This window comes from Gracilinanus agilis, chromosome 4, assembly GCF_016433145.1.
Source record: "Gracilinanus agilis isolate LMUSP501 chromosome 4, AgileGrace, whole genome shotgun sequence".
Lineage (NCBI taxonomy): Eukaryota > Metazoa > Chordata > Mammalia > Didelphimorphia > Didelphidae > Gracilinanus > Gracilinanus agilis.
In genome coordinates this window covers 482835796-482859897 of record NC_058133.1, presented here as the reverse complement: position 1 = coordinate 482859897, position 24102 = coordinate 482835796, and the positions used below count along the sequence as shown (strand labels likewise).

General features: G+C 38.2%; 1 protein-coding gene across 1 annotated transcript in view; it reads right to left on the bottom strand.

The window, feature by feature from the left end:
* MYO1D (myosin ID) overlaps positions 1–24102 on the bottom strand; it is a 399069-nt gene that overhangs the window by 223131 nt on the left and 151836 nt on the right. Inside the window, exons 10-15 of the mRNA XM_044675574.1 lie at positions 22093–22238; positions 21898–22012; positions 17218–17388; positions 10200–10270; positions 8225–8299; positions 4040–4172 (exon numbers count right to left, since the gene is read on the bottom strand). Coding sequence (XP_044531509.1) covers positions 4040–4172; positions 8225–8299; positions 10200–10270; positions 17218–17388; positions 21898–22012; positions 22093–22238 — 711 coding nt within the window. The remainder of the gene's footprint in view (positions 1–4039; positions 4173–8224; positions 8300–10199; positions 10271–17217; positions 17389–21897; positions 22013–22092; positions 22239–24102) is intronic.

Below are 24102 nucleotides of genomic sequence, written 5' to 3'. Positions count from 1 at the left end.
TTTGGGACACTAATCACTCACCAAGAATTAAACAAAGTAAGTGACTTTTAAAACATTTATGATATAAGGTTTTCCTATTCCCATATGTTTGGAAGGCTTCAAAAATGGCAGTGGGGCAGGGTTCAAGGCCAAAGGTCCAGTGACTTCCAGCTGAAGGAAGAGAAGGTGCATTTTTTCAGCTATTGCAGGGAGTATGGTAAAGTAGTGAGTTTTTATATAAAGAACATATATGTGGATCATTAGTACACTGTACCTATATTATGAACTAAGAAGATGATGAATAAAGGCATGGCCAGAGTGGGATTCAAGGATGGATTTGTATTGCCCATTGTCTTAGAGGAAGTCTTTGTTTATCAAGTATTTGCCTCTGCATGTGGCGATAAGGCTAAGAAATTATATATGTGGCAAGCATTGTTTTCCACATTATATATACATAAGAAGACTGTCATGTGGTTACAACAATAGCTACTGTGTGGAAATTCTGCCTGTATTCATGAGTTTGTTTATCCTCCATCTTCAAATCCCATGACTACTGAACCATGGGTGGAACCATCAATTGTTCTTCCTTCCCAGAATTCCATGAAATACAATCCTTAAAGTTAGGTACATCTGCTGAGTATCCAGTTCCTACACAACTTTTATATTGCCCATTTCTGTATTAAAGCTCATTTTGAGCTGGTCAACTGGCTGCTGTCTAAGACTCCATTGCTGGTCATCCTGACTCTACCTTGGAAACAAGAATCATTATACAGACAATGAAGACGATGACTGCTTTGAAGATCTGTGGTTCCATCTTGAAATGGAAGGCATACTGAGGCCATTCTGCCTGTTGGTCACCTGGCATGCTGGCTTTCTTGTCTGTCATTTTGTAGAAGACTAAGTACTGTCCAAGTTGGGAACTTTTCATCTTTAGATTTTGTGTGAGTGTGTGTGGGTATGTGCATATATGCAGGGTTTCTCTCATGCAGATTATATGAGTAGTTTTTTTTTTTCATGTTTATCATTAGTCTTTGGCACTGTACTAACTCTGTAAACCGGTTCCACAACCAAGAGGTCTACTGGGCAGGTTTTTTAGGCAAGTCACAGAACATTCAAGTTCCTTAATTAGAGGCCCGAGGACTTTTGGTGAATCTCATACTCTGTTAAGTTAGAAGCAATCTAGAAAACGGCAAGTCCAGCCAAACACCAGCCTTCTCCCAATTTGTTAGGTTCTCGAAAGTTCACCTCATGCTGCTTCAGGACAGTGATAATAGGCAATGGATTGAATAAGACACCATCAATTGTGACCTAACTAGCAATACATGCTATGGAACATGCTTATGATTTTAATCAACTTTCACTGACTAGTCAAACCTACTTATAAACACGTAGGCAACTAGGTGGTACAGTGGATAGTTTTGGACATGAAGTCCAGAAGACTCAAAGCTAATTTCGCCTCAGAGATGAACTGAATTGTGTGACTCTGGCCAAGTCATTTAATCTTTTTCAGTCTCAACTGCCTCATCTGTAAAATGGGGATAATGATAGCACCTACCTTCCAAGGTGGTTGTGAGGATCAAGAGATAACACATATAAAGTTCTTTGAAAACCTTAAAATGCCACGTAGATGCTAGCTATGAACATCCAGAATACAATTCTATAGCTGGCAATAAATGTGCTTTGGCAGGCAAGGAACACTAAACTGAGGTGCTGATTTTAATTTTGTTGAGATTTATATACTACAGTTACAAAGATCATGTTTCCTATGTTGCGGCCTCAAATTAAAAATCACAACTTTGGAAAAGTATGGCTGAGCTTGCTGTATAGGAATTGGGCCAGAAAGACATGGAGCCAAGATCTTATTAGAAATGGCAACAAATGAGGTCCTGATGCACTGGCTGACCAATAATCAATAATCATTTGGATTGGCCCCAATCTGACTTTTTTTTTTTTTTTTTGCATCAAGGTATCATAGGTAGAATTTTCATTGCACACCTGCAAATTGGCAAAGATGACAGAAGGTGAATAAAGCCCTTACTAGAGGGTCTATGGGAAGACAGGCACACTAGTTCACTGTTGTTGGACCCATGAATTGGTCCAACTATTCTGGAAAGCAACTTGAAATTCTGCTCAGAAAGTGCCTAAAATGTACAAACCGTACCCTGCCCCAAACTTACAAATCTTGAAGGCAGAAATTAGGAAGAAAAAGAAAAGAGAACAACTGAAATATGTGGTTTGAAATCAATGTGTATCCACAGATCCCACAGGGAGGCATCCACCTTACAAAGGCCAATGGTATAAAGAAAAGTCTTACATACACCAAAATATTCAGAGCAACCCTTTTTGTAGTAGTACAAGACTAAAACAAAGCAGAAGCCTATCAGTTGTGGAATGGCCGATCTGTGGTTTCTAGATGTAGTGGAATATCACTGTGCTATAATGAACAATGCAGAGAAACATGAGAACCGCATGCACATAAACTGATACAAAGTGAAGCAAGCAGAACCATTAAAGTCACATAGACTACAACTAACAGAATGTAAATGGGAAGAAAAATGACAACAAAAATTGGAATTAAATGGCATGAAATTATAATGACCAAATTTGGCTCTAAAGAAGAGATCTGAGAACACACCTCCTTCTTTTCTTCGCAGAGGTGGGAACTGTGGAACATGCATGCAATGTCAGATTCACTGTATGCATTCATTATGCAGAACTGCTCTTCCCACCCCTCTTTTTTTGGTCTGTTATACAGGATGGCTCTTTGAGAAGGAGGAGGAGAGGGATAAAAAGGGGTAAATGGAGGGATGTATTAGTAAATGAAGATATTAAAATTTTATTTTAAAGAATATTAGAGCTAGAAGGGATTGTTAGAGAGCAACAGCATCCCTTGGAGGTCTCTGATCCAACCTCCTCAATTCAAAGATAAGAAAACTAATGCTAAGTGAATATATTGCTCAAGGTCACACTGCAAGTTAGTGGCAAAGCCAGGGTTCAAAGCCAAATTGTCTGCCTTCGAGTCAGTCATCTCACGTCACCAGTCTTTCTCAATGAGAATCTCTTATCATGTGCATGGTGGTGTGAGCTCTTAAAAGACCAGGAGATGAGTCAGAGCTACATTTCTATTTTAACTCCAATAATAGTGAGACAAACATACTGCAGATTGAAAGAAACTACTGGGGATGGAACTTGATAAAAAAATTAATAATAGAGAAGAGGCTGGAAGGGGAGGTCAGAACCACAAAAGCGCTCACAACAGTTAGGCAAGAGTTCCAGAATGCTTGATGATTTATCAGAGTTGTCAGCAACAACAGTTAGAGTAAAGGTCTGATATTTTAGGACATAGGAATAAAAAAGACAATAGACTTAGGTGATCAGTCAAGCAGGAGACGTCCCAAAAAGAAACAAAGAAAGAGGAGCCATTTATCAAGACTACATCTTTATGGTGCAACAGCATAAATCAGAGTATGGCAGTACTTTTAAAAGAATAAAAAGGTCCTCCTCTTTGCAACTGCTCTAATTTGTCTTGGATTAGTCTAGTTCCAAAGATAATACAATAGTCCCTTATAATCATGAGTTTTTTTCACTAATATCTTTGGATTGGCATTGGGAAATGTCGCTATTAAAAAGTTTTAGGGATTCTTAAATTTTGAGCTGGGAGGAACTTCAGAGGTCACTTTGTCTGACCCTCTTGTTTTAGAGTGGAGGAAAATGAGGCTTAAGTGATTTCAAGGTCACAAAGGAAGAAGGATCACAGCATATACCACAAGACTTTCTTTATGATCATGATAGATATCAAATATCAAAGCAACATGAAAAGCCCAAACAAATTTAAGAATAGCATTCAGTTCAGCCTCGGTGCTACTGTACCACAATGCCCAAAATGATAACGGTAAGAACTGTATTATTCATAACATTCAGTTTGAATCAGTGTGCTTTAAATTGAAGAATGAGACTAAATGTCATTGCCTAAAGAAGTGAAGCAGACACACATTACATGAAAGGCATGTCAAGAAGAAATCAAATATTAAAATGGAAATTTAGGTCAGAAAATAATTACCTTTGATGCCAGGTTGTCTACTAAGGCAATCATGGAATTCTTAAACAAGGTAGCAGCTGTTAAAGGTCGCTTGGTAACCTCTGTAATGCTCAGTTTGCCTTCGGGCCACATGTTCTTCAGCACAGGATTTGAACTGAGAGCCGTAGGAGAAGAAATTCAAATACATCAATTCAAATGAGTTTTTGCAGAAGTGATAAGCCATCCTGCTGAGTTACATCCTGGGGAATCTTTATTTGGACTGCAGGATGAACTCGAAAGAGCCCATTTCAAAAAGATAAAATGATAATCAATTCATAATCACATGAAATGCACAGTTAAGAGATACCTAATTGAAAGCACATTTTCTAAACTCTTTTGAACTTTAGATGTAGTAGCTCTGAGAAGTAGCATTTGATCCCTGTATGCTAGATTACCCAAATAGCGAACATGAGTCTCATAACATAATATGAACTGAGTTCAGAAAGGAAACCAATAGGACGAAGGACAAACCACTGCTAAGACGATGATCTGCAAAGCTGTGGTACAATGTTAACGTACTGGATACCAGAGGAAACAACTAAGTAGCTACTGTGTACACTTCCTCCTCTTTGGAGCTGAGGGGAATGGGAAGAAAATAAGATATATTCCCTGTTCCCAAGGCGTTTCCAGGATCATAAAATGTCTGAAAAGAGATACATGCCTGGGAATCACTTTGAAACTCTCTGATACATATTTGCTCCTATGTTCATAGGAAGTAGACAATAAAATGTTCTTTTAGAGTCAATGAGAAAAATTGCCTATGGGCAAAATTTCTAGCTAAAGAAGATACTAGCTAGACTCCAATTTTGACTTCCATAGTTCTCCATACAGCCACTAAAATGATTTTCCACAACACAGGTCTGCCCATGTCACCCTCTTATTCAATAAACTCTAGGGGCTCCCAATTGCCTCTAAGAACAAAACCAGAATGCTCCATTTGGCATTCAGAGCCTGTCAGAGCCTAGCTCCCTGCTACCTTCCCAGTTTCCTTGCACCTTAATCCCCAACACACACTCTTTGATTGAATGCCATAATGAGCTCCTGATTGTTCTGTGAACAAAGCATGCCTTCTCTCAACTTTGGGCATTTTCTTTTCTTTTTTTTTAAAAAACCTTCTCATCTGTCTTAGAATCAGTACTAAGGAGGCAACTCCTATAGTTGCTCCACTCATGCTGTCTTGCTGGCCATTAATTCTATCTTACTAATAAATCTTTCTTTTTACTTAAAAAAAAGAATCAGTACTAAGTATTGGTTCCAAGGCAGAAGAGCAGTAAAGACTAGGCAACTGGCATTAAGTGACTTGCCCTGGGTCACTTAGCTTGGAAGGATCTGAGGTCACATTTGAATCCAGGACCTCTCATTTCTAGGTCTGGCTTTCTCTATCCATGGACCCAACTAGCTGCCCTGACCCTGGGCATTTCTGTAGATCTTCCCCTATGCCTAGAATGCTTTCCCTCCTCCAATCCAGCTACTTAACTCCCTTTAAATTCCACATAAAATCTTGGTTTTTACAAAAAGTCTTCTCCAGCTCCTCTTAATTCTGGTGCTTTCCACCGCTTAATTATTTTTTATTTATTTCAAACATAGCCTGCTGTGTATTTGCATGTTGTTTCCTCCATCAGACTGTAAGTAACTTTGGCCTCTTTTGGTAAACCCAGCATAAATGCTTACTGATTGAGATGCATGGGTGTACGTTCTAATTTCTCCTCATTCCATTTTGAGTCATTTTGATTTTATATTTATATTTATTTGATTTTATATTAGATTGTAGTGTTCACTGGCAACATTCTCCTCCCCTTTTTTTAATAACAGGAAATTGAGTGTACCAAGTGGGAGGAAAAGCCAACAGTCTAGGCATTCTTGTTTCCACTCCTCAGAGTTCAGGGCTCCACTTCCCAGGGTTGGGTCCTTCTGCCTGGGGCAGTTCCTCTGATCTCATTAGGATGCTCATTGCATATTATACACGTGTTCACAACACTGTTTAAATGCGTATGAGATGACATATGCACCTACATTTTCCAGCTTTCTTCTGCCTTCCAAAGGACCTGTAATTTCACCGATATGGGTCCTCTCCAACAGAGATGAGGACAACCCATCCATGACTACTTATTCGGTGCCATTCTTGTCCAGGACCTGCCATAGCTTCACCCGGGGGGCTCCTAGAGGTACTCAAAGTCTTGGGAGTTTCCCTCTGTGTCTTGGGACATGATGTGGGTACTAGGACAGCATGCTGACGATCCATTAGTTCTCCTGTGCTATTGGGCATGACAGTGACCCACTGGATCTTCTGGTCACAAGTCTCTGATAATATCTTATATGCCACTTGTCACTGATGAACTACCATAGCCTATTTACGCCCATCCACCACTTATCTTTTCGTGGACTTTTGGTTGAAGCATGATTTTGGTTTTTTGAGTTTGTGATGTTGCATGATCTCTGGCCTTATCACATCACTAGAAAAACAGGGACTTTAAAAAAAGATGGGAGTGCTAGGCCTGGAGTTGGGAAGACTTGGGCTCAAATCTGGCCTCAGACACTTCCTTGTCTTGAGGAAATCACTTAACCTTCATTGCCTAATCCTTGCTGATTTTCTGTCTTAGAATTGATACTAAGAGGGTAGCTAGATGTTTCAGTGGATTAACAGCCATCCTAGAGATGGGAAGTCCTGGGTTCAAATCTGCCCTTAGACACTTACTACTTGTGTGATCCTGGGCAAATCACTTAACCCCATTGCCTAGCCATTATTGTTCCTCTGCTTTGGAACCAACAGTGATTCTAAGATGGATGGTAAGGATTATTATTTTTTTTAATTGGTACTAGGACATAAGATAAGGGTAAAAAAAAAGATAGGTTTTTCTTTCAGAAAGAAGATTGAAGCCAAAATGTTATTCAGTTTCCAAAAAGAAATCCAAGTGAAATATATTATAAATATATTCCCCAATCATAAGCTCTCAAATGATACTTCATCATTAATTAAATCTAGTCAATCAAGATAAGAAATGTTGTTGAAAATGATAAGTATCACTTGCAAAGTGCTTATTCTCAAAAATATGTATAAAAGTCACTCTCTATGCATACCCAGGGCTTCTCTGTTATCTTACAAAATTATTATTAACAAAAATCATAGTTACTATTTATAAAGCACCTACTATGTGTCAGGCACTGTGTTAAGTGCTTTACAAATATCATCTCATTTGATCCTCACAATCATCCTGGGAGGTAGATGTTGTTATTATCCCTATTTTTCAGATGAGGAAACAGAGGCAAAAAAAGGTTAAGTAACTTGCCTAGTTAGTAAGCAAGTGTAGTTAAGTATCCAAGGTGGGATTTGAACTCAGGTCCTCATGCTTCTAAGCGGGCACAGGAGTTCCTGCAGTTATGAATGCATTTTCTTTTGGTCTAGATCTATGATTTTGTTAGTAGAGAAAAACTCCCAGAAAGGAAATTCCCTTTGCCAATCCAGATTTGCAACATCTCTGCAATTTATTGTCAGAGTTGTCACACATACACACAGACAAGGTAAGTGACTTGTCCAGGATACCATAGTCAATAATAGATAAGAGAAAGAATTTGAATCCAGGTTTTCCTCATTTCAAGGCTAGCCCTCTATGCATTATAACACTCTTTTTTAGAAGGTTTTTAAAGGGCATAAAAAGCCACCATAATATGGAAATATTCACTAGTGAACTGACTACTTATAAAATCAAATTCCCACTTAAACATCCTTCTCAACTTAACACTAGTGTCTCTCCCTATTCAACATTTTTGTCAGCCAGAAAGAAAATGATGTGAATATCAAATAATTAATTCAAACTCCCGGAAAAGTTGATGGGGTCTCTAAATATTTTATTCAACGGTGACCTTCTTCATTATCATTCTGTAAATGTTAAATGAAGGATCACACAATTATGAGAGAAAAATTATAACAAAAAGAAATCAACATTTGACTCATTCTTTCTTCTAAGGATCACTTCAGAGTTGTAAGTAAAACTTAATTTTGTTAGATGAAAGCTAAAGCAAACTTATTTTTACAATCCCAACCAGAACCACCCCTCCACATACCATTTACTATGAAATTATATCCTCTCATCAAAGTGGTCTTTTCCCAGTACCAGTTATGCTCAGATTACAAGGATCTCACAAACCATGAATGGATTTTGATCCTACCTGTTGTACATGAGGCGTTTGAAATCTTGAAATAAGGTGTCTTTGTTTTTGTCAATGAAGCCAATGACTGAATAGCTAATGAAAAAAATGAAACCAGAGTTACTGAGCAGACCTAGGCAAGGGCCACCTTTATGATCATCTACAAGAAATCTAAGAACTCTAAGTTGTCGCTGAAACTTGCACTAATTGATTACTAACAGGCTAAAGGAATCACTAAATTCGATCTTTATGACTGAGTTGTTTTTGTTTTTAAGGAGGAACAGAAAGGAACAAACATTTATTAAATACTATGTGCCAGGTTCAATGCTAAGAGTTTGCTAAATATTACAACTAACAACAATATTATGACATTTGATTTTAACCCAAAGGAGTGAGGAAAGGAAAGGACCACTATAGTATGGGGCTCTAGAAGTCAAAGAGGAGAGAGTTCATTTTTATTGTTGATTAAAAAACAAAATGTAATGTTTAATTCAAGAGAGCAAAAGATAACCTTAAGGATACTCTCCAATTAAGATTTATTTTATAAACTGAATTTATTGAAATCATAAAATATTTTTGATAGATGTTTCATCAGAGATAATTTCCTGAGTGAACCTCAGAATAGAAATATCAGGTGGAGTATAAAACAAGGAGACACATGCTTGCCAATGGCACCATGAAGGATGGGCTTCAGAAAGTCCGAATGGAAGAAAGATTCCCTATAAAGAGTTATTTCCAGATGCCCCTGTTTGTGGAAGACACTTTCCTGAGAGTATCAGGCAAGAGTAGAAAATTTCAAGCCGTGTCAAAACCTACAGAGAGGGTCCAAAGAGAATTAAGACTGAAACAAGATTTGGATTGAGTAAGACTAGAGAAATGGATGACATTTCAGATAGTTGTTCATGAAATTGTTGTTTATGAAAAACAGATTGCTGGCAGTTAAAGAGATGACAAACTAAGATGTAGGGCAAAGTTGGAGTCCAGATCTGGGAGAATTAGGCAGCAGTTTAGACACTAGGAATGGTGAGTCAGGGATCAAGGGGAATTTGGGTAACGGTTTCTAGAGGTAAGAAACTTGAAATAAAAATTGCAGGTTCAGATGGTACAACCAAACGTCAAAGAGTATGCAATTATCAATGATTCAAGAGCAAACAAGAACATAGGATGACTTTGTTGGTGGAATTTGCTGACCCACTTTAATACTTTTCTCTACAAAGTAATGAGTATGATGTAAAAAGAAAAGGTATCAATAAACATGACATTTTTAAAATTAGGAAGTTAAGAGCACACCTATAGTATCTGGACTCTTTCCTCCCTGCCCCTGCTATAGCTCCCCATTTTATAACCAGCTATAGTCGTTCCACTATAGTTGTTTGCACTATTGGGCTTAGGCTGGTTTGTGCCAAATCTGGCCTCAGATGCTTCCTGGCTATGTGACACTCAGCTTCAGTTGCCTAGCCCTTATTGCTCTTCTATGTGAGTAACAGTTAACACAGCCAGTGTGGCACACCATGGAGTGTGTGGAGGAGAGGGAAAGGTAAGAAGACTAGGAAGAGAGGAATGGGGCAGGTTATGAAGAACTTCAAATGTCAAACAGAAGATTTAATATTTGATCCTGGAGGTGACAGGGGACAACTGGGATTTATCTGCATAAGTTGGGGTGACAAGCTCAACCCTACATTTTAGGAGGATCACTTTGGTAGCTGAATGGAAGATGGACTGCAGTAGGGAGGGATACCATTTGGCAGACTACGGCATCAATTCCTATGGCTTAATGCTCTGTGCTATATCTCCACTCTCTGTACCTGCCCATAGAGTGTTAGCAACTAATTCAGACTAGAATAATTAAAAAATGCAATTAAATAAAAAATGCAATTAAAATTTTAAAGATGAGGAACTATAATGAATAAGTGAATAATTTAGAACAGATTTCCTCTAGCTATATTTTCTATATCAAGTCATTAAAAAGGTTGTTCCAGAAATAAAATATACTCACACTACGTCTCCAGCATAATGCCTAATTCGAAAATCTCGATCAAACTCCAGGGTTTTGTCTGTGGCACAGAGCTAAAAAAAAATTGGATACAGTTAAAAAAGAATACATTTCCATTTTCCTAAAAACGCAGGCCTCTCTGACATAGAAATGATAAACATTTCCTTTATTCCCTGTTTGTCTCTTTATTTTTCTGGTTCATCAGTGGTCCCTCTCCTCATGGCCACTGGAATGATGCTCTTGCATTCTGGAATCCCTCACTCCTTGATTCATCAGCATACTTGCCTTGCCAATCATTTCTATTTCTGTGGAATACTTATCACCCATATCTCTGGTCCTGAAACTGATGAACATTGGAGATAGATATAAAATCTTCACTTGAAGGGTTCTTATAGTGGGTGCTATTGTTAATTACACCTAGGCATTTACTGCTGTTTAACAGTACTTTTACTAATTTCTTAGCAATTCCCCCCTCAAATAGCCTTTTTAAATGTTTTTTCTTTTCCTTATGCCTCTAACTGCCTATATCCTTTTTTAAAGTCCTTAACTTCTGTCTTAGAATCAATACTGAATATTGGTTCCAAGGTAAGGGATAGGCAATTGGGGGGTAAGTGATTTGCTCTGGGTCACACAGTTCAAAAGTGCCTGAGGCCATAATTGAACCCAGGACCTCCTGTCTCTAAACCTGGCTCTATTCACTAAGTCACCTCGCTGCTCCTTCCTGAATCCTTTTCGAGATGACCTTACCTCCTACTTCACTGAGATCATCATGAACTTTCTCAACCTCCCTCTACATCACAAAACCTCTCCATATCTTCATTAATACTTTCCTTTTTGCTTACCATCTCCAAACCGCAGGGTTTTCCCTCTCTTTCTTGCTAAAAGGTAATCCCTCGACTTGTGTTCCTTGATTTCATTCTTTTCCAGTTTTTCCATTTGTTATACACGCATACACATATGTACACATATACATATATCCATGTACATATGCATACACATATACATAAACATACATGCAGTCTCTGAGAGATCTCACAGATTTATTTTTCTAAATCACACCCCTAGTATTATACGTGTGGTATCCCAGGGAAACAACTGACCCGGAGCCCTATGCCCATCCTATAGTTTCCTCCCAAATTCCCTGCTGTGTCAGGAGATAGTGGGGTCTGCTGGTCTCCCCTGAAGGGTATAGATACAGATAGGTGGGCAGAATAATCCCAGCCTGGAACTTTGGCTCAAAGGGGAAGCAGCCCCTTCAAGGGGAAGGAAGTAGCATTGAGGGAAATGGCCATCCTGCCCACCTTGGGGCCAAAGGCTTTTTCACTGACAGGAGAAGACAGGGTACTGGACATTCCTTTCAGCTCTGGAAGATCACCTGCAACTTAACGAGTAGCACTTAGAAAAACTGTCCAACTGGAATTGCATGTTCTAAGACATGGAGTGCAGTGTGTCTGGTCAGCTTGAGCCCCTGGATACCAGAACACGCTACTCTGCCTTCACCTGTAACCCTTCACTCTTGGCACATAATTCCTGGCTATAAAATTTCTTGGTGACATCCTTTAATCTTACTCTTTACAGTTCCTTCTTGGCTATATGCTGAAGCCTGCTCATACCCACCATGAGCTCTTTTATCTGTGATTGTGTTTTATCGAACATTAGAGGTCTCCAAAACTTTGGGCAATTATCCCTTATTGATGGCTTCACTTCCTTGGACTTGGGACTAATGAGGAAACCATGAATCAGTTAACCTACCAAGGCACAAAGCCATCAGACTTACAATATTCATGTCTACTAAAAAACTTTTATTTAGAGAACGGAGAATTGGAAGAGGATGAGGCTTCTCTCCAGACCATTTAAATCAGTCTCAATCAATCTGAAGGGACAAGATTTTGTTGAATGGTGTGGATTTTGATTCTTCTTATGGTTTTGGACAATCAATAAAAGTTCCATATTGTTAAATGTTTTAAAATCCCAACCATTCAATTTCACAGATTACTAGGTCATTTGTGGTTATCTCCATGACATTTCCATTGAACCAGAAATATATATTTGGAAGACTACAGCTTCTTAAAAAATTGTCCTCGACTCTAGCTAAGTAGCAGCTTAAACATATGATACTGCTTGGCACAAACCAAAAAAATCAAAGAATAATTCAACAGGAAGCTTATCCAAATATGCTTTTAGAACTAAATTATCTTTTTTAAAAACCCGAATCACATGGAAACTCCTTTCTGCTTTTACTTTTCTATTCATCCCAGATTCCATGGTCAGTCATTCCAATGACATACTTTCTACCATTCTAGACATTTTAAAATCATGAAACTAACAATCATCAACAAACATTCTAGCATAAAAAAGTAAATAAGGAGTTCATATATGAAATAACTAAACTTCTGCCATGTATGGTTTGTTCAAGTATATGTTAAATTTAATAAGGTAGTAACAAAATAGCCCTGAACGTATACCTTGGGTCTTTTAGCTGCTTGACCTAATGCCATTTCCATACCCTGATAATTTTCAAAATATACAATCTGCTTTCTCCCATTTGTTCTGCCTCCAGTATACTGGAACAGTAAAAGACTGAGGTTCTTTTGGGAATCATAAAATTTAACTGAGTATCTTAATGCCTTTCCTCTACTGATTATTTCTGATTTATCCTCTTTATAGCTTGTTTGTACATGTGTTTGCATGTTGACTCTCCCATTAGACTGGGAGCTCCTTGAGGGCAGTGACTTACTTTTGCCTTTCTTTTTGGTAACTCCAGTGCTTAGTACAATACTTGACACATAGTAGGAATTCAATAAATATGTACTGGCTGACCAACTGGGCCTTTCATTGCTGTTGGGCAATCCTTTTTTTATTATCAATTTCTTTACTCCTTATTTCATCAATCACAGTTATTGTCTGTTCCAAAATTTTTGATCAAATCTTGTCTAACTCTTACTCCTAGATAATTTCAACTCCTGTTGCATTTCACTAAGACTGAAGTCATTGGTTCCCACAATTCCTCTTCTCTGCACCTCAAAAATGATCTCTTTTTGCCCATCTTCTCTGGCGTAGCTCAGAGAAAGAAGTGGCTCTCCTGATCAAGGGACTCTCTTTCTCATCCTTTCCCATTTCTTCTAGAATCTGGTGCTTTCAATTAACTTTAATCTTTCTTTTAATTAACTATTTCTTCTTTTTCTAAAGTCATCCTAAAAACCCAAACTTTAATACCTCCCTTGACTTCATTAAATGCCTCATCTTTTGTCTCTTTTTAAAAAACATTTATTAGTATTCATTTTTAACCTGTTTACATGCTTCATACCCCTACTTTCCCCTTCACCTCCCGCCCCCACCCATGGCCAACGCACATTTCCTGTTTGTCTCTTTTTAATCTCAAACTAATCCAACCAAACTTGTAGATTCTTGTATTTATCTTTAGCACCCAGTACAATGCCTGTTACATAGTAAATGTTATAAATTACTTAATACTAGATTGCGATGGCCTTTTATGGGGTCTCGCTGAGTCAAGTTTCTCCCCATTCTAATCCATCCTACCCATAGCTGCCAAAGAGATTTTCCTAAAATATTGATCTGACCATATAATATTCTCTCTGTTCTGTTCTACTATTTAGTAATTGCCTTGGCTCCGTATTAATAATAACAACCACAGTAATTCAAGCTCACTTTCGCATAGTGGTTTAAGATTTGCCAAATGTTTTACAAATACTTTTTTATTTGATTACTTACTATTATTACTCATTTTACTGATGAGCAAACTGAGGAAGGCAGTGATTAAGTGACTTGTCCTTGGTCATACCTGCTGTATTCTGAGGTTGAATTTGAATTCAGGTCTTCTTAACTCTTGGCTCAGAACTCTATCCACTGCACTAATTGCCTCCCTATAACTTTGAGGATCAAATGTAAACAAATGTAAAAATTCTCTTTTTGGTATTTAAAGGTGTTTTAATCTTTCCAGTTTTCTTACATATAACCTCTCTCTTTGTCCACTTGCCGCCCTTCCCTTATCATGTTCTATTTCCCATCTCTATACCTTGAGCTAGTTGTCCCTCCATGCCCTCTTTATTTCTTCCCCTTAGAATCCTTGAATTCCTTCCAGACTTAGCTCAAGTGTCACTTTCAACAGATCCCCCTTCCTCCCCTGCCCAATGCCTTTCCTTCTAAGCTCAGCCCTGTCTATAACCTCTATGTAGCTATTTAGCTACACATTGCTCTCCCCCTGCCCCCCATTCGAATATAAGCTTCTTAAGGGTAGGAACTATTTTTATTTTTCCTTTGTATCTCCAGCACTTAGCATAGAACCTTAGGAAATAGAATATATTTAATAACTGCTTCTTTATTGATTGATAGAAAGGGTAATCTATACTCTACTTTGGCTTCTGTCCCTCACCTTTCTCCTGGAATTGCTCTTTCAAAAAATCACTAATGATCACTGATTTTCAAATCCAATTTTTCTAAGCCCTTGTCCTTCTTGACCTCTCAGTAGAATTTCCAATCCAATCCAATGCAATTCAACAAGCATTTATTAAGCATCTTACTATGGGCAAACCACTTAACCTCCCAATGCCCCTAGGCAGCAGTCTTAGACTGCTGAAGAACAGTAGCTGATCTGCATTCGTAGAGGGAATTTTCTCTTTCAGAGTTCCTTATATCAATGAAATCATAGAACAGTGCAGGGCACACTGCTCAGGATATAGACACAATTAAAAAAAACTGTCATGTAATATCCTGGGGAATGGGGCACAAAATGTAACTATCTATATATGATAACTGGAGGAGGGAGGGAGCTTACGAACAATCGACAGCATCAGAGTTTGATCTTGTGGGCTGCCCTCTCCTTGTAGACATTCTCCTTTCCTTTGTTCTTCATGAGATTATCCTTTACTGGTTTTCTCTGGTCTCCTGCTTCCTCTTATTCTTTCAATCTACTTAAAACAATCCTCAAGATTCTGTCTTTGGTCTCTCTCTTTTTTTCTATTACTCTCTCCTTTAATGTTACCCATTCCTACCACTTTAGCTATCAACTTTCTGGAGAAGATCATGAAATCTTTATTTCCTGCTCTTAACTCAAAATATATCCAACAGGACTAAACTTCATTTCTATCTAGATGTACTTCTAACACCTGAAACTCAGTATTTTTAAAATGGAAAAAAATCTTTTCCAGGGAAGCTGATTTTTTTTGCAAGAGATAATAGCATTTATAAAACAGTATTTATATTTACATAATTTATATATTAGTATTTATATAGCACTTTAATGTTTGCAAACCCTTCATAAATATTCCTTCATTTGATCCTCACAATAACCCTGGGAGGTAGGTGCTATTATTATCCCCAAGGCAAACAGAAGTTAAGTGACTTGTCCAAGGTCACACAAGTAATAGAGTGTATGAAATCAGATTTGAACTTAGGTCTTACTGACTCCAGGTCCAGTGGTTTCTCTAGTTACCTAGCTGCCTCTGGTTAATGGTACCAGTCATCCATCTTTGGAAACCTCAATCATTTTAATCTTTGTCCTCTCTCTTTCTCCCCACAGTCATTCAGTTAATCATATTCTATCAATTTTGTCTTCATGATATCACTTGCCTCTCTTCTCTCTTCACCATTTCCACTGCTGCAGCCCTTTATCTGATTTCCTAACTTCTAGACTCTTAGATTTAGGAAGAGGGAGGACAATGCAGATTTGGGATTTCCTCAGCTTAGGTAACTCTCAGGAAGGAAATTCCTTTTACCAATGTAGAACTAATCTTAGAAGAGTTGTCTAAGGCAGTCGTGTTAAGCTCATGGAAAAAGGAGCCAACAAAATATATATATATAAAACATCTCCCATAGGCACATATTGACTTAGAAAATCACATATTAAGTTTATCTATGTTTTGTTGTTTTTTAAAATTTTGTTAAATATTTCCCAATTGCATTTTAATCAGATTTAGGTAACACTTGGCAATATTGTAGGCCATTAATCATGTGTTTGATACCTCTAGTTTAGAATACTGAGAAATGACCTGACTTGCTCAGGTCAACCATTTAGTATATCATTGATGGGATTTGAACCCAGATCTTCCTGACTCTGAGGTTGTCATTCTAGAATGTGGAGACCTTAAAGTACCTTAAAGGAGTAAGAAGAAATCAAGGTGATCCAGAGGTTATTTGCATCTTAGAATGGCAGAACCAGTAACAAAAGAAAGTGAAGAAAAGGAACAGATTTGTAGAGGAGAAATAATCATGAGTTCTCTCTTGCACACAATGGTGACTCAACTGAGTGTCCTCCTCAGTGGCACTCATTATATACAGCCCAAGAGAGAAAAGTGCTTTTCTTGAACCCTTCTAATACTCCTCAGCATCACTTCGGGAGAACTATGGAATAGGGCTTAAGCTGGGTTGTACATATGCCACAAATTATAGAAGAGCAACTTGTTCTCATAGCCAAGTATAAACGTGCAGAAAATACATGCAGAGGATGTTTCTCTTCTCTGCCCTCAGGGAAGAAAAGGTCTTTCCCTCTTTGGAGGGGATGCTTCTGTTTTTGAAAAAGGATGCTACAGGGATGAACAGCACTTACAATCCAACACATTTTGTAGCAGTTGGGACCAAATCTCACATCCCAGTAATACATCAAGGGCATATGCTATTTCCACCGACACTGCTATGGGATGCAGGAATTAAAAAAAAAAACCAACCAAAAAAAAAAAAAAAAACAAAAAACCTTGTCACATGGACAAGAACTCAGCACCTATTGGTTATAAATTACATCATGATTTCTAAACAATCCCGGTCAGACTCCCGGATTCTGCTGGACTGAGTAGACGAGAGCTCCCTCTCCTGGATTTTCTGATGCTTAATCTGGCAACCCAAAAAATCTAGAAAAAATTTATCTATAGCATCAAATTCTACAGTAGATGTTTATGGACACCCTTCTCCTCCCCCCTTGTAAAGTGTATTAAACCATTTAATGCTGTCAACCACCAAGGAAAGTGTTCCAGATGAAAAGGATGGAGAAAATCTCAGGAAACGTTACCTTCCGGCTGGAGAAATGTGCATGCTTGTTCAGTTTGTTGTTAAGGACTTCCAGGAATATTTCATCGGTCACTTTGCCCACGTTCACACAGGCATCATCTAGTATGGCAATGATCCCTTTGTGCTGCTGTTCCACCAGGTCAACAATGATTTGATTGTTAAAATAATCGATCTGCAGAATACAAGAGAATGCAGAGATTTACACGTGTTCTCTGGCACAGAAGAATAAGAAAGAGAAAAAGAGGAAGCAGATAAGCCAATAAAGCCATATGCACAGATGAGCAAATGGCAAAACAAAACAAAAAATAACTAGAGAGGTAGTCAAAGCACCTGGGAATTCATTTCTAAGAATTTATGTTTACTTGAATACAACAACAACAACAACAACAAAATTCATTCACCTCATTACCAAGGTCTGGTGCCTAAATGAAGACTAAAAATATTTCGTTCTAAAAAGATAGAAGTGTTGCATAGTGAAAATAAGAGGGAAGGGGCAATGAGAACAAACATTTATTAAGCACCTACTATGTGCCAGACACTTTGGTAAGTGCTTTAACTATATTGTCTCATTTTGATCCTCACAACAAGGATGCTGAGGTAGTCAAAGGTTAAGTGATTTGCCCAGGATCACACAGCCAGTGAAATATCTGAGGTTGAATTTGAACTCAGATCTTCCTGACCCCAGGCCCAGTTTTCTATTTCCTGTGCCACCTAGTGCTGGATTTGGAGTTAAAGGACCTGAGTTTGATTCCTGATGACCTGAGTAACCCTGGCCAAGACTTTTAACTTCTCTGGGATTCAGGGCTTCATCTGTACAATGAGATATCCACTAAGATTCTCCAAGAGAGTTTTTTAAAGTCTGGGAATAAATGAATGTAGAACTGAACTTCTCTAAATAAGTTTAGTACACACAAGACCCAAGCAAAAAAGATAGATCCATATGGTGACTTACTCTGAAGTCATGATTTTTTTCTCGCCCGTTTAGAGTGGGCTCATTAAGAGAGTGGAAGAGGTAGAACTTGTAAAAGTATCACCTTATTTAAAAAATATTGTTAGAACCATAAATCTTCCTTGAATATATCTAAAAGATGTTAGACAGTGAAAAGAGAGATGGGCTAGATGTTGTCAGACTTGGGTTCTAGTCCTGTATCTATGGAACGAGTCACTCAACCTCTCATATATAAAAGTGGAAATGACAGTTACAACCCTAAAAGCTGCAGAGTCAGGAAGATGTGACCCACAGGATATTGACTAGATGTGCGACCCTGGCCAAGTCACTTAACTTCTCTGTCTGTCTCAATTTCCTTAATGGCACAATGGGAATAATATTAGCACTTACTTTTTTAGGATTGGTGTAGTGAAGGTTCTCCATGGCTATAAAATAATAATGAGAGCTAACATTTACAGAGTACTTACTATATAGTCAGGCATTGTGTTTTACAAATATGATCATTTGATCCTCACAACAATCTTGGTAAGCAGGTGCTATTATTATTTCCATTTTAACAGATGAAGAAACTGAGGTAGACAAGTTACACAACTGGCCCAGGGTCACACAGCTAGTAAGTATATAAGGTCAGAATTGAATTCAGGTCTTCCTGACCCCAGACTAGGCATTCTATCTATTGTACCACTTAGCTGCTTCTAGAGACATAAAATATTTGCAAAGTACTTTGTAATAATAATAATAATAAAGTAACTGTAAGAATTAGAGAAGGAAATGGGAAACCACTCCATATTGGCCAAGAAAACTCCAAGTGGGATCAGGAAGGGTTGGACAGCACTAAACAACAACAAACAGTAAGAGTATCTGGCATTTATATACCCCCCTTCCCCTTTTTAAAAACTTTTACCTTCTGCCCTAGAATCGATACCAAATATTGGTTTTAAGATAGAAAAACATGATTGGGGTTTAGTGATGTCTGAGGTCAAATTTGAACCTAATACCTCCCATCTCTACCCTGGCACTCTATCCACTAAGCCCCCTAGATGGCCCTTCTTAAAGAGCATCATTATTATCATCATTAGCAACAACATTTATAAAGGACTATATAAAGCATATAAAGAGTTATGTAAATGCCATTTATTAATATTATTAGTCATCTGTTTTCTATCATTAGACTCATGAGTACAAGGAAATAACTGATATGATGGAATTAAAAAACTATAAAGCACTATACAAAAACAAGATTTTTATGATTATTTTCTTACGAAGTAACTAAAATGAAATTCGTTGCCTCCCCTAAGAAAAGGGCTGGGCACTCATTATGGGCAATGCTACAGAGGTACATGCTTTGGGTTTCCTTGTATCTGAAATTCAATATGGAGTCTAAAACCTAAAATAGGTCCCAGTTTAAAAGAGAAACTTAACCTTATTGGTCCCACCAAAAGTGGCAATGGATTGTTTTCAATTGTACATTTATAATTAGGCAAACTCTTGATCAAGTGCCCCATAATTTGCATCTCCCGCAAAAATCTGCATCTTAAATTTTTCCTTTAACTAACCACAAAGTGACTACAAGGAGTCAGGGATGAGATATTGTGCAGGAAAGCCCAAGGAGGGAGGCAAGGAGGAGATTAAAACACCTTTCTTTCAAATATTGACTTTGGCAGAGATAACAAAGGGCTCCATCATTCTCCAGGGGAACAATAGTGAGAGAGAGGGGGACATCAAGGGAAGCAGCCAGGGTTTCCTCTTTTTCTTAGACCCTTTCTTCTATTTACTTGCTGGGCATCCTGGGACAATTCCTGTCAGTTCTCTGAGGGCCTCAGTCTTTTCATCTGTAAGATGAAGGAGTCAGACTAGATGACCTTGAAGGTCTCTTCTAACTATAAATCAATAATCATCAACTTTGTGGTTGATGAAGTACTTTACATATGTAGCAAGGAAGGGGGTAGCTGAGTTCCTGATCCACCAAGCCCTTTCTAACCTCCCTGAGAAATGACAGGATGAAAGAGGAAACAACAGAGAAGTTAAGGTATAAGGTTTTTTGGTTCCACTCTGGAGAAGTTGCATTAATGGGCTGTGATGGGGGTGAACTCTCAAGTGGCTCACACTCACCTTGAGAGGCTATGTCACATGTGATAAAGTATGCTTCCCTTTCAGACTTGGAGGGTTCTTGAGTGGGCTAGATGGAATTAAAGGGCTGCTAATCATTGGCTGGCTGGAGGACGGATCAGTCATGACCTTGATTGGCATTTAGTAAGCTAGGGCAGACTGAGAAAGACAAGTCATCCTTAGAAGCCGAGAGAGAGGAACAGTCCAGCTTTTTCCCTTGTGTTTTTTTTTCCAGAGTGAAGCAGGGTTGAAGAGAAGAGGAGTTCTCTTCTTTCTCCCTCTCTCAAATAGAAATGGCATCTTGTAGCTGAGCTCAGATATCTTATTCAGCAGAGAGTGGGCTGAAAGCCTCACTGAGCTTCGGAGAAAAGCATGTACAGTTTGCCCAATGGAGGGACCAGCTGAGATCCTGTATCCAGAGTTCCCCCTGGGTGAGGACAGTGTAAGAATACAAATTCAGTGGCAGAGCTATGCTTTGCTTGGCCACTTGGGTTTCCTATGTGCGTCTCTATTCTAATGTATTGTATTTAAGTGCCCACTCTTTTAATGACACAAAGTATATTTGTGAGAAAATGCACTCCAGGATCATGGGAGGAATCTTTTGTGACTGGTTTGTATGATGCCATTTCAGCAAATGCCTCTGTCTTGAGCTAATTGTTTGTGTGTGTGTGTGTGTGTGTGTGTGTGTGTGTGTGTGTGTGTGTGTGTGTGTTTTAAACCCTTAACTTCTGTGTATTGGCTCCTAGGTGGAAGAGTGGTAAGGGTGGGCAATGGGGGTCAAGTGACTTGCCCAGGGTCACACAGCTGGGAAATGTCTGAGGCCGGATTTGAGAGCTAATTGTGTTTTGTGGCTGCCCACTGAAGGTAAATGCATTAATGATGGCTTGTGAACTGTAGTTTCAGAACTGTGGTCCTACAATGAACCTTGAAGTTGGGGAAAGTAGGTGACACCTGAGGGACCTCGCTTGAGGGTGGGAGTTGTGGTAATAGCCTCCAAAGGGACATTTAATATTATTTAATGATACTGAAAAAAAGAATTCCACTTAATTTCATAACTTGATAACAAATCTGTTTAGATAACATAACAGGGAGGACAACTGCAGAACAAAGGACTTCAACCAATCATGAAGCAAACTTGTTTCTTCAGCATATGGATACAGTTTTAAATTATATAATTAAAATTATATGATTAATATATAACAAATGAATAATGTTATATATTATGTATACAAAATATATAAATTATATAATTTAAATTATGTAATAATCAGTAAGCCTCAAAATGGGGCACTGAACCAGGACTAATCAGTGGAAAGAAAGCAAAGATGTCCTCATTAGCTGGAGCCCCTTTTTGTGGGAGTATTTTGGCACTTCTCTTTAGCAGTGGTCTATTTATCCCACCCCCCCTTTTTTAAAAACCCTCACCTTCTGTCTTTGGAATCAATACTCTGTATTGGTTCCAAGGCAGAAGTATGATAAGGGATAGGCAATGGGGGTTAAGTGACTTGCTCAGGGTCTCCTATCTCTTGGCCTGGCTCTCAAACTAAGCCATCTAGTTGCCCTTGGCCTGTCTATTTTTTGGGTGTTAATGCCTGGAATGCAGTAGAACCACAGCTTACTTACATGCTTCCAAGGAATCCCTTCCCGTTGATATTCCTCCTGCTCTTGCTTCAGAACCAGCTGAATGAAGAGCTGCTGCAGTTTTTCATTGCAGTAATTGATGCAGAACTGCTCAAAACTGGAAGAGAGAAGCCACAAGTTATCTTTCCCAGCATCAAACATCTGAAACACAGTCTAATATCTCTTTGCTCCACTCACCTGTTGTTGTCAAAGATCTCAAAGCCATAGATGTCTAAGACCCCAATAACTGTGTTCTTCCCATGGATGATGGTGTCATAGTTCTTCACCTCAATCACATCATTGAGGCGGCTGACAATCCAGCAGAAAAGACGCTCATAGATCGCCTGGGAGGAAAAGAAAATAGCCAATTCTTGCCTAGTTCTCAATATTTGTCTTTTTGCATCATAAATGGCAAAACTGTGAACCCCAGGCACAGTTCCCTTGCAGCTTGGTATACTTGAGCATAGACTAGAGGGCATAGCTTTTCACCTTTTATAACCCGCCCCCCTTCCACCTTTTCTTGCCTTCTTACAGTCAGCTTTCCCAAATATACTCCAGTTGCCTTCCTGCTATTTCTTTTGAGTGGCATGTAACCCTTCATGTCCTGCATGGCTGAAATGCCTTCTTTGTGAGATGACTTCCCATTTATACTATATATACATCTCAAATTATAGAACTGTTTGCATTTTGGTTTTTCCCTTTAGAAGTTCCTCTAAGACAGAAAACATGTTTTTGCCTTTCTTTTCCACCTTGGTGTTTAGCCCATAATACATAGTAACCTTTTAATAAATACTTGTCACATACATATACACATATAGATGAACTGCATCTGTGTATCCTAGAGTCCCACCTCTAATACATACTTGCTCTGTGACCCTTGACAAATCACTTAGTCTTTCTGGAGCTCAGTTTCCTTCTTTATAAAATGAGGTCTTAGACTTGATGACCTGTAAGATCATTTTAGCTCTAAATCTACGATCTCATGAACACTCAGATAATGATCTGACAATTCAGGCCATCAACTTCTCTATAATTTTTAGTGTTAAAGATACCTGAAAGTTAAGTAACATGCCTAGGGTCACATAGCTGGAATGTGCCATCAACTTCCTTATCATTTTTACTCTTGGAGATTAAATGATTCACCTATAGTCACATAGCCAGAATGTGTCAGAGACAGAATTGGAACCCAGTTCTTTGTGGATTTGAGGCCAGTTCTCTATTCAATATATCTATCTACCTTTCTTCTTGGGTGGGCCAAACTGGGGGAGGTGGGCATATGATTTGGCCTGTTTAAACTAAGGAAAAAAGTTAATAAGTCAAGTTAATAAGTGGTAGTGTTATAAACACTCACCAACAATTTATAAATGGGCTAAAAATCTCAATCAATATGGAAAGCAGGAAAAGACTTGTGAAGGGCATATGTATCAAATTTCCAAAAAAGGGAAAAGACCAGCATCTGAATATTATAGGCTATTGAACTTGACTTGGACTCCTCGGAAAATTTTAGAATAGATCACTAAAAAGATGGTTTATGAATATAGAGAAAAAGTGTTGAGATTACAAAGAATGAGCATGACTTCACCAAGAACAGGTCACATCAGACTAACGTTACTTCCTTTTTTTGGTGGGTTAGTATATTAGTAGATCAGGAAAATTCTATAGAGAGAGTTTACTTAGATCTTTAGTAAAGCATTTGATAAAGTATCTCAAGTAATTCTCTTAAGCAAAGGTAGGAGACATGAACTAGAAGATAATACAAGTAACTAGATATCCTTACAACTGGAAACCTGATCAAATTCAGAGTAATCAATAGTTCAAAGTTAACTTGGCAGGAAGTTTCCAGCGGAATACAGCAGAGATCTCTGCTGGGTATTGGGCTATTTAACATTTTTATTAGTAATTTGGATAATGGCAGAGTCAACACAACCCTCAAATTTCCAAATGATATATGGAAGGGACACTTAGCACCTTGGATGGCAGAATTAGTATCTGACTTGAGATAATAAGCAAGAAGAAATAGAGGTCTTAACGCAGGAAGTGAATTGATCTCAGAGGGATTTTCCAGGTCTTGGTGGGATGTAATCCATGACTTAAACATAGAATGGACATATCTTATTGAAAAGAAACGGGCAATGTAAAAGAGTATGTATCTACCCATATATATATATATATATATATATATATATATATATATATATATATATATAT